Below are 12,558 nucleotides of genomic sequence, written 5' to 3'. Positions count from 1 at the left end.
TGTTTGCTAGTCTTGGCTAGCGTTTTTGAGTTCTGCTCAAAATGGGCTAAAATTGTCACTACTGAAACATTTGGTAAAGTTTCAGTAGTGTTATAATTGCTTTGGTAGTGACAAAATGGAATGTTCAGTCATTTATTTCAGCAAAATAATTAATATAATTAAGGTAGAGGGTCACTCAAAGCAAAGGCTTTTAGTCCAAGTCCAAGTCAGTTAAAAGTCTAAAATGTGTTTTGAACTCTGACTTTGAACCAATTCAGTATATTGATCCATATCACAGTGTTTACTGTAGAAATCTCTACTTTAAAAGAAGCCTTTTCATCCAAGCAGCGCTGCTACACTGCTGATCACTTTCATTGGCATTTTAAAGACGTTTTCAATGTTGGATCTATTTAAAAAAAAATGTATTTGTGATGTGAGAATTGACTCAGAGAATTCAGATGCATTTAAGAATCAATTATTTCTTCCTGCCTAGTGTTCTATATGCTTTAACTCAATCACAGTAATAAAACTCCTTAACTTTGTTGGTTAAACTGCAGCAGCTACAAAAGTGACTACACAGATAATACAGTGAGCTTACTCACCCCACACCCATGCTGCAGCTGCTAAGTTTCTACAAGCAACACTTTCCAAGTGGTCCGGGAAACCTCTGTTTGGGGTAAAGATGCTCTCAGCACCACTACGTCTCCTACAGTCTGATGACTAAAGCTGTTTTAAATCTGATATAAACACCTCCAGGCGAGAGCTCACAGGCTTTAAAACAATGGGAAGAACAAAACAAGAGAACTGAAGGTAAAATTTTCCTTTCCATGGCTTTAAACCCACTGATGTTCATGTCAGCGCGCTCAGCGAGCCCCCACTGAGCTGGACTGATGTAAGCCGCCATGATGTCATCACTGACTCACCCAGATTTGGAGAGGAGGTTCAGCCGTTAAATAGAATTTCACAGGGAGACATTTTTTCGTCATTGCTCAAAATAATTAACTAATCCAATCCAACATAATCCAACCAAATCATTCTAGACTACACATTAAACATTTGCAGAAAAATGGCAATTCTAACTTTTTTTTACATCACGATCTGCTTCTCACAAACCAAGAAATCCCAAACACTTTCACTGATGCTGAAGTCTGGACTCTGGGGTGGACAATCTATTGTTCTGAAAACACCAGCAGCTTCTTTGTTCGATTTTTGTCTGGATCAGATACTTCATCACTTTCCAATTACAGAGCCAACTACAAACAATCCTTTGTCTAAGGTGATGGAAAGAGTTTCTCAGGAGAAGTAGAAGAGATTTTCTTAGTAGAAATAATCTATATGAGTCTTACCAGTCTGGCTTTCACAACCTTCACACTACTCAGTCTACACTGTTAAGAGTTGAAGAGTTCATTTGCAGAAACATCTCCTTTTTAATGAATTGTCATAAATCATGTTTATTTATTTTGCACATCACTTAATATCAATCAAACTGCAGCTGAGTTGTTTTGATTAACTAAAAATAACATAACAAAATACAGATACCTCACAAAATAAAACTTTGCTGAAGAAGTTTTCTTTTATCATTTAATTTTTTTTTTGTTTGTTAAATAAAGCCATGTAATGGATACAAGTTTCTTTTAAGTACAACGTTTAACATTCTTTAACATAAAACAAGCAGGTAAAGTGCTGAAAATTGCAACAAAAACAGCCCATTAATGGTCAATATTAAACATCTGTAAGATCAGACCTCAGAAAATCCTAAAGCTGAACCTCAAATGACTCACTGCTCCCTACACAGTGCACTATGTGAGTTATGAAATGTTGGCTTTACACTTAAATATTGCACTTTGTGTCCAGTATGAATTGTGTACTCATGGCTCAATCTAAAGTGGTTCTTTGTTAGGCGCACTCTGTTCTGTTTAGATGCAGTAGCCATTATTTTAATACCTACGTACTGCACTTTGTTGGTAGAAAAGAGCCTTTTAAGATTCTGCCTAAAACGGTTCGCAGCAGTGTTGTGTCACCTGACCCCTATATTATGTGCTGATTCGCTGATATATCAAGCTCTTCTCAACTACGGCACTGGCGCTTGACCGTTTCTGTTTTAAAATGTGAACTTGACAATGGACAATAACGGCTTTTGTGACAAAAAAGTATTTAGTGTTGTGTATTAAGAATAACTCATGACTGTTAGTTTGTTTTGTTAAAGGATGGCATTTATCATTTTTTTGCAAATATAACTCTTCAGTTGTTGATGATCTACTTTCTACTGATGCTGGTTTTCATAATATTCTCATCCTCCTGGACCTCAGTGCAGCTTTGACATTGTGAACTATGACATACTTATTTCCAGACTTCTGTCCACGGGTATCTGAGGCTTAGCTTTTGATTGGTTTCCTGTCCTATCTTAATAACAGGCAACAGATCGTCTTTATAGGCACACAAAAGTCATTTAATGCCCCAGTTGCTCAGGGAGTGCCCCAAGGTTCTGTCTTTGGACTCCTGCTTTTTAAATCATATGTCTCTCCCCTAGGTCAGATCATTTAAAATCATGATCATCTTAAGATTTACTGTTCTGCAGGTGATATTCACATTTACATTAGCACTGCATGTATTACAGATTTAAAACACTGGAGGGATAATGATTTAACTAAATGCAGACAAAACTGAAGTCTTGTTGGTTGGCCCTAAAACACTGGTTTCAAACTTCTCCAGTCTCAATGTGAATGTTAATTGTGTTCCTATTCAATCAGTTCAAGTCATTAAAAACCTTGGCTTCACTTTTAATTCTTCACTTACATTCAAATTCCCTAAGTCATTCATGAAGACTACATTTTATTATCTGCGCAACATTGCACGCCTCCGCCCTCTGCTCAGCAACGTTGATGCCAAAATGCTGTAAACACCTTCATTTTCTCCCACATTGATTATTGCAACTTCCTGTTTAATGGTTTCCCTGTTAAAGTGCTCAATCGGCTTCAGTTCATTCAAAACTCAGCAGCCAGAGCCCTCCTCCATCAGCTTCACTGTTTACTAGTATCTCACTGTATCAAGTTGAAACTTCTCAGACTTTCAAATCCCTTCTTGGTCTCACCCCTACACACCTCACCTCTTTACTGTCCCTCTCGCTCCTCTGGCACTGGATTTCTTGCAGCATGAGACTCTCATCTGGTGGCAGGTCTTTCAGTGTTACTGCTCCTAAACTTTGGGACTCTCTCTCACAGTTTCCTCCTGACCCTCCCTTCCTTTAAAGCTCAACTGTACTGTATTTCATTTATGTGACATGACAAATAAACATGGAATTTGACCAGGGGTGCCAACTTTTGCATATGACTGTACATTTGACAGAGTTTGTATGTTCTTCATGTGTCTGTGTGGGTTTCCTTTGGGTGCTCTGGTTTCTCCCACATTTTGCCATATTTTTGGAGTTTCACTGCAAAACACTGATGTGCCTAACAACATCCCTTACTGGTAAAATTACTGTAACACATGGCCTCTCATGCATTGTTGCTTTGATGTCAAATTGAAAAGGAAGAAACAGAACTGGTTCTTACCTTTCACTTTTCTCTGCTTTGTCAAATCTCGAACTTATTTTTTCTTCACAACCCTCTACTTTTGGCAAGGTTTCTGTGTTCTCAGGCACAGCACTGAGACTCTTCTGGGGAGCCACAGACTTTCCATCCTTTTTGGAGGCCCGCTTTGTAGGCAAAGCTGGTTTATCTTTAGATTCTATGTTCAGAGGTACATCCTGTGGTATATGTGGATCTCCTGAAGGCTTTGAAGTTCCAGTGGATGGATCTGTGAGACATTGACCAGTGGCCACAGCTTGAGGTTCTTTGACTTGAGTAGGTTCTTGTGCCTGTATAGGTTGGTCCTTGGAGACTTCACTGGTCGACTCAACAGCTGGACCAGAGATATTCTTGGCTTTATTTTCTTCAGGGTCACTTGCTGTGGGCTTGGGGTTTACGGTGGTCCTTTCCAGGGTTGAGAAATCCTTCCCTGAAAGAGCACTCAGCAGAGGAGATTCACACACATAATCCACTGAAGGTTTCATGCTTTGGCTTCGGCTCAGGTGGCTGTTTTTGGTTTTTGATTTAACCTTAACACTCCTCTGCTCTTGCCCCTTAGCTTTGTTGCTCTTCTCCTTCTGCTTCTGGTGACGGGGCATGGTTCCCATGTGTGTGTACATGTCGCTGGAGCGGACGTAGCTGGGGCAGCGAGGGCGAGCGTCCATGTCATCAATGGACATTTCGCCGGCTGAAGGATGCTCAGTGGCGTCATCTTTTTGTGCGCCATCCTTCCCAGCATCAGATTTGCGCCGAAAAGAGAGGTTGGAAAGACTGCCAAACCATTTAAAACCTGGAAAAAGAAGAAACAATTAGCTCAATTTCAACTGTGATTAAAAAAAGGTTTTCCTTCTTATTTGAAAGAATCTTTGGACAAAGAAGACACTATTCATTTATTGTCGACTTGACCTTCCGATTGGGGAAAAAACATTTTGCAATTTTATAGAACTTTTGTAAGACAGGTAAGATGTAATAAAAACCTTGTGACTCAATTTTTTCTCTTTTCTTACACCAGCTGCCCTTTATATGCCTGGGTGATATCTAAAAGTAAGTAGCAAAGTATTTTATTGTTAAACATTTGAGATTATCTATTTAATCCCTCCAGTCCCACAATCCCACACCAGTCCAGTGTAGTTGTCTTCAAGCTGTCTTTAGCTTACATGTTTTTTGCAATAACTTTAAATCAGAGTACTAAATGTGCATGATCCTGTTCTTTACATATTTAAACATTAGGTGTTTTTATCTTTATAGCCATGTATGCTGATAGCTCCTCCTGCTGGAGAAACTCCAGACAGCTAAATGTGAATGAATGAGTGAGTGAGTTCCCAAGTCCATGTGCTTTATATATTTTAAAATGTCATAGCAAAAGACTTCTGGCATTCCGCTATAGAGGCTATAAAGTATTATATTTTCATAAGATCATACATTCATCTGAACAATCAGAAAACTTAAGCTGTACAGAAAATGCTAAGAATTGTCCTCAGATGGTATGTTGGTAGGTGTGAAATTACCAACAGAGACAGTGGAGAATTGTCTATTATTAATGCTCTGTAATGGTTTATTAACGCTCTGTAATAATGCATTTGAATAAAATGAACAAAATCTGCAAGGTAGTTAATATTATTTAGCAAGCTGTTTAAATTTAAAATAGCACATGTGAGTTCTCTGTCAGTTCCCTGTCCGAACATAGTGATTATCACCTCTGAAGCATTGTCAGTGGGTTAGTTGTTAATCATAGCCAACATGTGATTACAGGCCTACCACTTTACATTATCTGACCACCACAAGTGGTCCAAAATTGCTCAGAATAAAATCTCAATATATTTATATATCTTAAAAGATAGAAGAAGGTTTGTTCAGAGGTGTGGACTCAAGTCATATGACTTGGATTCGAGTCCAACTCAAGTCATGAATTTGATGGCTTTAGACTTGACTCGAGAAAATTGAGAAAGACGTGGGACTCGACTTTGACTTGAACACCAGTGACTGAGACTCTGACTCGAGCATGAGCTTCATGAATCAGAAAGACTTGAGACTCAAAGTGAAAGAAATGTGAAGAGTCTGACTGCAGATGGGACTCTCTACACAGCCGATTATGCTTCATGTGAATAAATTTGTTTCCTGCCGTGAATATAATCAACAGCAACATTGTCAGATGTCTGTTACTGTGCTGAGGCTCGGTTTATTTTATTTCGGAAGACAAGCGAAGCGCCAGAACTCAAGTTCACTTCCATAAGCTGGAAACAAGCGAAGCTTCAACAGCATCAATGCGCCCTCACTCAGCTCTTAAACTTTTACTGTAGAAACTCACCCGGTGAACTGACCATTTTCCTTATGATAGCAAAACAAAAGAAACACAGCTCTCTCTATCTGACCTATTTTAACAGCGTCTATATATATATATATATATATATATATATATATATATATATATATATATATATGTATATATAATTAAGTTCAGTAGTTCTTTTAAAATTCTTTTCATGTGTAGTGCACTAATATTTGTGTATACAGTATGCTTGTCACCATATCTGTGTACCATAGATTTTGTATTTTATTGCAAGGGCAAAAAAATAATAACAATAATAAAAAACATATATACAGATAAAAAAAATTAGACATTCAATTATTTAAAAAAACTTTGACAGAGACTAGAAAGAAAACATTTGTTCATGAGGTACACAACCAGGAAACAATTTGGCAACTTTTTTTGCACAAGTCTGGATGCATTCGGCCGGGTTGTTTTAAGGGCAGAAAGAAGCCATTCCATATTTGGTGCTGTCCTATTTGCCCACAGTACAGACTGATGTGATGGAGCGCATGAGATGTTCCCCTGTGGTCACCCCCACACATTCCCCACTCAGATTTCCTTTTACATGAGAGAGACACATTCCAGCTTTATAAATGTAAACCCATAAGCTCTGTTTTCCTCTGTAGGAGAGATTTGTGCTGTCAGCTGACTAAACCACAAAAATTTGTTTTGGATGGTGGCCATTTTAACACACTCCATGGATTACGATGTAAATTGGAATGCAGCCATACTAACTGTGTGAGGGATTCATATAAACCCAATGTGTGCTGTTTTCCATAGTTTTCATGAAAGGAGGGTTGAGTGAGATTGATAAAGCCTAAACATGCAGAAGGTTCCTCAAAATGAACACCTCTATTGAAACTTAGCAGCAATCTCAGAGCATTAAGAGCTGTAAAATAGGGGGGTATTGCTATAAATCATCATGTTTTCCATCCCAGAGAGGATTACTGTTTCCTGTCTCATATTCCCTGTTCTCTTTTGTCACAAATAATCAGACACTAATTTAGTAGGCTAAAAATAGTCTATAGGTTCTCGTGTTAAGCCTATTTATTCTTGGACTGAATTCTAGGAACAACTCATTATAAGTGATAATTAACAATAAATATTGAACATAATGAACATAATTATGTTCATTATCTAGTCTCAGACAAATGGCATACTTTAGGCATGCTATTTATTACATGCTATATTGATAGTAAATTGATACTGAAGTCATGACATCACAGCCATGGCTTAAATAAACTTTCCTTTAGTTTTTATTGTAATTTGGTTATAACATCAATGCAACTTGTTATGAATGTGTTCATAGATTCTGACAGACATGGTATTCTGCTTTTCACCCTGCATGTTATGTTGCCTGCTCATTCTTCAAGATCTGTTTCAGCAAAGATGAGGCCCCTCGAGTAGAGCTCATGAGTCAGCTTGTGTACTACTGACTTGTGTTCAGCAAACCATTTTTGTGTTGATCTGGACATACGTTTTGGATCATTGTCCTTCTAGAAGATATAGTGATGGGCTATTTTTAGTTTCCTGGCAGAGGCAGACAGATTTTGATTTAAATTGTCCTGGTATTTCCAGGAATTCTTAATGCCATGTACTCTAACAAGTTTCCCAGGGCCTTTGGAGGAAAAAACCCCCACAACATTACAGACCCTCCACCGTACTTAACAGTGGGTGTCAGGTTCTTTTCGGTGTAGTTGTCCTTCTTTTTACGCCATAGTGCCAAAAAGCTCATTTTTTGTTTCATCTCATCATAGAACACAGTTACACCCACAGTCCCAGTAGCATTTAGCAAACTCCAGATGCTTATGTTTGTGGTTAGATGACAGGAAGGGCTTTTTCCTGTCATGCCTTCCAACTAATCTGTTGGCATGGAGGTGGTAGTTTTAGAAACTTGGTGAACCCAAGATGCTGCTTTTTTCTGTAGCTCTCCAACAGTGGTCCTTGGGGATTTCTAGCCTTTCTTACCATCCTTCACATGGGGGCAAAGTAAACTTTGTCCAGGCAAGTTATATATAATATAATAAATTAAATTGTGACCTCTACATTATAATTATAATCTTATCAAATCTGAAAATGTGTATAATTACACCCATATTCTTAAAAGGAAATAAAACTGAATTTAGTTTCAAGATGATGCTCAGTTTTATTTCCTATTAAGAATATGGGTGTAGCAATATACATTTTCAGGTTTGATCTGGTTTTCAGACTCAGGGTCATGACTAATTTGATTTTCTATGTTTAATGTGTTGAAATCTCTTTGGAATAAAGGCCAATGAATGCTTCCATAGCATAAGCCCCATCCACTTTACTCTAATAGGCTGCACCGGACACATCACATTCTTTAGAAGCCCAGTGGTTTAGGTTGAAGACTGGTGGGGCTTTCTGTGGGTATTTAAATGCGGTTTAAAGAGGTCTCTTGATGGAAGTGTATATGTACTGAAATACTTGTGCACCAAATGTCCTGATTAATATATAGTCAAGTTTCTGCAAACCGTCTTTTTAAGCTCCTTAGTGCTTGTATGCATTTATCTGCTTGTATGTCTACTTAAAAAAAACTGTTTTGTCATTCCTCTGAGCAACGTGCACACAAAAAAACTATGACTGCACCATTTTACCTCACTACATTGAGGCTTCTGTGGTTAGTCCATATGTGCGCTGTGGTCAAAGCCTTGCAATTTTTCGGGTCATATGAGAACTTATGATCCTGTTTTTATGTTCATCTGTCTGTTCACACAGCCAGCTGTGACTAAGCAGCCTTTTAGTGCCCATTAACGTCTATTATAAGTGTGTTTTGAGTTGATTCATTTTTTTGTTTTTTTTTTGTGCTGTAAGTGCTGAGAAACATTTTTTTGTTTTTGTTTTGTTTGGTAATCAACTATAAGCTACAGATGTGGCAGATAAAGACCGCACTGAAAATGCAGAATAAAGTATCCCTTTAATAGAGTATTCCAAGCATCTGCCCTTTGGCTCATGTTATAAGTGTGATTTAAACTGATGGGTTTTCTGTCCTTTTACTAAAAACTGATATGAAAAAATGATAAGTGATCGGCCATAAGCTACGGATGCAGCAGAAAAATTGTGCCATATTCATTTACATAACATGAGTTACAGTGAAATTCCACTGATGTTTCAAACTTTCTGTAAAATTTAATGGCTAAGATGTAGACAAAGTAATTCAGAGTGGTTTGATGTGAAATGCACAGATCTAAAGAAACAGAAAACAGAAATTGTTCACAGTGTGGTGATAAGAACCAGACATCTGAAGAGTTTAATGCCTCTAAAAGTCTGAAGAGTTTAATGCCTCTAAAAGCCTCAGAAAGTTATTACATGTATTATTTATGAAGAAGACGCCAGATGCTGGAAACATCATTTTAAGAGAAGGTTTTGACCTAAAATGTTCCTTTTTGTATGAACTCATGGCGGAGGGGTACATGCAGGGTCTTGTAAGGCAACGTAGTCCCTAAAGAAACTCATTTTCAGATTTATAACTGTTTTACCATCATTAACAGTACATATAAACACTTACTGATCACTTTGATTAGTAAATAAAATGTCTATATCTGTGTTGTAGACATGGTGACCCCCGGTTCCTATCAGCACTGCTGTAAAGAAATCTGAGTCAGCAAAGTTTCTCTACAATGAACGATTTCACATCAAATCACTCTAATGACTTTGATCTGAGTGACTGACTAATGTAGAAATGTGTTTATTTCAATCTAAAGATCCAGTGCCAAGTCCAGGAGACATACCTCCCTGAAACAAAATACTACCGTCATCCCTGACTGAGTTATGCTAACTTCCAAATTCAAATTTTATTCTAATCCTGCCCCCCACCGTCCCGTCTAAAGTGAACTAAGAAAACAGATAAACATTGGAAGAACAGGTGTCGCCCCGTGGGTATAAAGCAGTCTATATTAGTAGGTCTGTTGCGGTTGGTCACCTTATGGAGTTCAAACTCTTGCTTATCTGTCAGTAACATCTGCCCACGAGGCTGCTCGATGGGGTTATTAGTCTTCCTGTAGAAACACACACACATGCACACCCATGCAGTCAAGTGTACTCACTTAGTTTGCGCTTGATCATGGTGTCCAGCTGTCACCGGGCAGGATGTTTACGGTCTTTCTGGAGTGTACTGGATAACCCTGCTGCCTGCGTATGGGTATGTGGACAGAAGTGCTGGCTGTACACTTCCGTTGCTCAGCGCTGCTGCTGCAGAGTAAGAAGCTTTGGTGTAATGCTTCCTGTGTGAAGCTGCATCGATGCATGCAGCCCCTTTGTGAGCGTGAGTGTGTGTGGTTGACTTACTTTGCCCTCACACACACATTGGACAGACAGATGTGCGAGGAAACCACACAGAAATGAATTTACTTGATTCAGATGTGCACATAATTTCCATATGAACAAAACATATTGCATTAAAACAGTTATAGCCAAAAGTATGTAAAGTGAAGCAACATTGTGTTTGTACATACATTTAGCAGTAAATCACACAGAAGCATCAACAACCAAGAATAATATAATTTTTTCACTGTTTAAAATGTGTCCAATGTGCCTTTATTACAGCTTCCACTCTTATCAGGAGAATGTCTTTCAGTTTTTCATAGACATTTGCAGGGATATTTTTCTATACCTCCAAAGTTCAGTCTTAGAAGTTGGTTGCATTTTTTGCTTCTCACCATCCAAATAATCCCCATTACAAATTTAGGCTCGTCAATTCATAATGTTTTACTTCACATACCAGATGTCCAGTTTCTAATCCAACATTCTTCTTTTTGTCTGTTTCCTTTTCTCAGTAAGAGCTTCTTGACAGCTACACATCCTTTCAGACTCATAGTATTGAGTTGTCCTCTCACAGTGGAAGGATGGACAGAAACACCTGTGGATTTTTTCAGACCTAAAGCAGTTTGATTTTCTCCTCTCTCTCAAAGACGAAAGCTTTAAGTGCTGTTTATCTGATGGGGTCAGTGTTGGTGGACTACCAGGTCTTACAGGTGGTTGTTAACAGTCCCATTGTCGCATTTGATCAAAACTCCAGTTTTGGAAACTCCTGTTTTGTTCCGCCTGTTTTTCTTTTACTTTATCTTTCAAATGCAAGTTTATCGTCTTATATGTGATCTCCTCAGAAATATCTCCATTATAGCCATTTCTTTCACATAAGCATTTAGGCAGCCACTGTGTGAGTGTTTTACTTTTAATGTAAGTCAATGGAATCAGACATTTTTCCAATATAAAGGGCAACAGGTATTTTAAAATTATGTCAAAAACTGAAAAACGATAAAAAAGGAGATACGAGGTTTTCTTCTGACATATATGTGTATATATATACATATATATATATACACACACACACACACACACACACACACACATAAAAAAAAGGTTCTTCCATTTTGGTGCTATACAGAATTCTTTTCATAAGATTTCTTTAAGCACCACATGCAAAATATTCTTTATCAACCTGAAGAACCATTTTATCATGCAAACCATTTTCTTTACTAAAGAACCCTTGAAGAACCGTTTTTTCAAATTGTTCATACTTGCTAACCTACATTATACTAAGTGTTGTAGGCTTCTGTGTAATTTCTGATAAATATATGTTTCCTGCTGAAAAATGAATAACTTGAAGAGATGAATAAATTATTCAACGCAAAATGGCTTTACTGCATTTAAAATAAAAAGTAACCAAACCTGCACATTATATCATGCCTTGAGTGGAAGGAATAGACTGCTTGCTCTGACTTCCTAGGTTTCTATATTTTCTATTTCAACAAAGTCTAAATCAACATAACAACACACAGCCCAAAACTCAGCCCACGATGCAAAATAATCCATGCATAGATTGTGTGTCATAGTGCAGGAAGTTGTGTCAGCCTACGTGGTATTTTGAAACAGTCAGCGCTGACACTGGGTCACAGCACTGGGTCACAGCAAACATTTTGGGGTAGTGATCTACACTCTCTGTGTACACACATTAAAAACATAGGGACGCATTAAAAACAAATGGTTGTATATATATATATATATATATATATATATATATATATATATATAATCATATTACACATACTAGACATTTTATACCGTGTCAGTGGGGAACCCTCAGGGCCTTCTGGGTGTTCAGAGACAACTTAATTTTTGTGAAAGAAAAAAACTACATTTCATAATTTTTTAAAATATTTTTTTAAACTCTCAAGTATTGTAACAATAAAGTTTTGGTTGGAAACAAAAGGATTCAAAAATGCCCAACGGAAAACCTACTATTTTTTTTCTCTGTGGTATCTCGGTAGATATAGCCAGGCTAGCTATTGGAGTCATTGTGAACCTGCCTTAAGTCAAAATATATATTAATATGTATGTTACAAGCTTTTAGTGTACGTGTTCAGTCTAGAACAACCAAAGAAGTTCATGTAAATCGCTGTTAGCTTGAACTAAAATCTCATAGAAAAAAGTGCTAGCAGAAATTAGTGCTATTGTAAAGGTGTTTTTTCTCTCATCTTTGACTGAGCCCAAACTGAAGGCCTAGCTCTAAAAGACCACTGTGTTCAGCATTGTATAACATGATATATCAAGGATAGTTTACATACATTATGTAACATATCACTGCTGTTGGAGCAAAACCACTTATCTACAAAATGATAAATGGTTACCATAAGTGGTAAGTCAATGGATCCAGACTTCTTTTCAAGTCATTTTGGGCCA

The 12,558-nt window shown here is 37.6% G+C and overlaps 1 protein-coding gene across 1 annotated transcript in view; it reads right to left on the bottom strand.

Moving 5' to 3' along the window:
• The window catches only part of sh2d3ca (SH2 domain containing 3Ca), a 77,556-nt gene extending 67,504 nt beyond the window's left edge, over window positions 1-10,052 (bottom strand). The window contains exons 1-2 of the mRNA XM_036595177.1: window positions 9,924-10,052; window positions 3,531-4,335 (exon numbers count right to left, since the gene is read on the bottom strand). Coding sequence (XP_036451070.1) covers window positions 3,531-4,335; window positions 9,924-9,942 — 824 coding nt within the window. The 5' untranslated portion in view covers window positions 9,943-10,052. The remainder of the gene's footprint in view (window positions 1-3,530; window positions 4,336-9,923) is intronic.
• Window positions 10,053-12,558: the final 2,506 nt, after the last annotated feature.

This window comes from Colossoma macropomum, unplaced genomic scaffold, assembly GCF_904425465.1.
Source record: "Colossoma macropomum unplaced genomic scaffold, Colossoma_macropomum, whole genome shotgun sequence".
Taxonomy (NCBI): Eukaryota; Metazoa; Chordata; class Actinopteri; order Characiformes; family Serrasalmidae; genus Colossoma; species Colossoma macropomum.
Note: the sequence above shows the minus strand (reverse complement) of the source record. Positions and strands in the feature narration are given on the sequence as shown.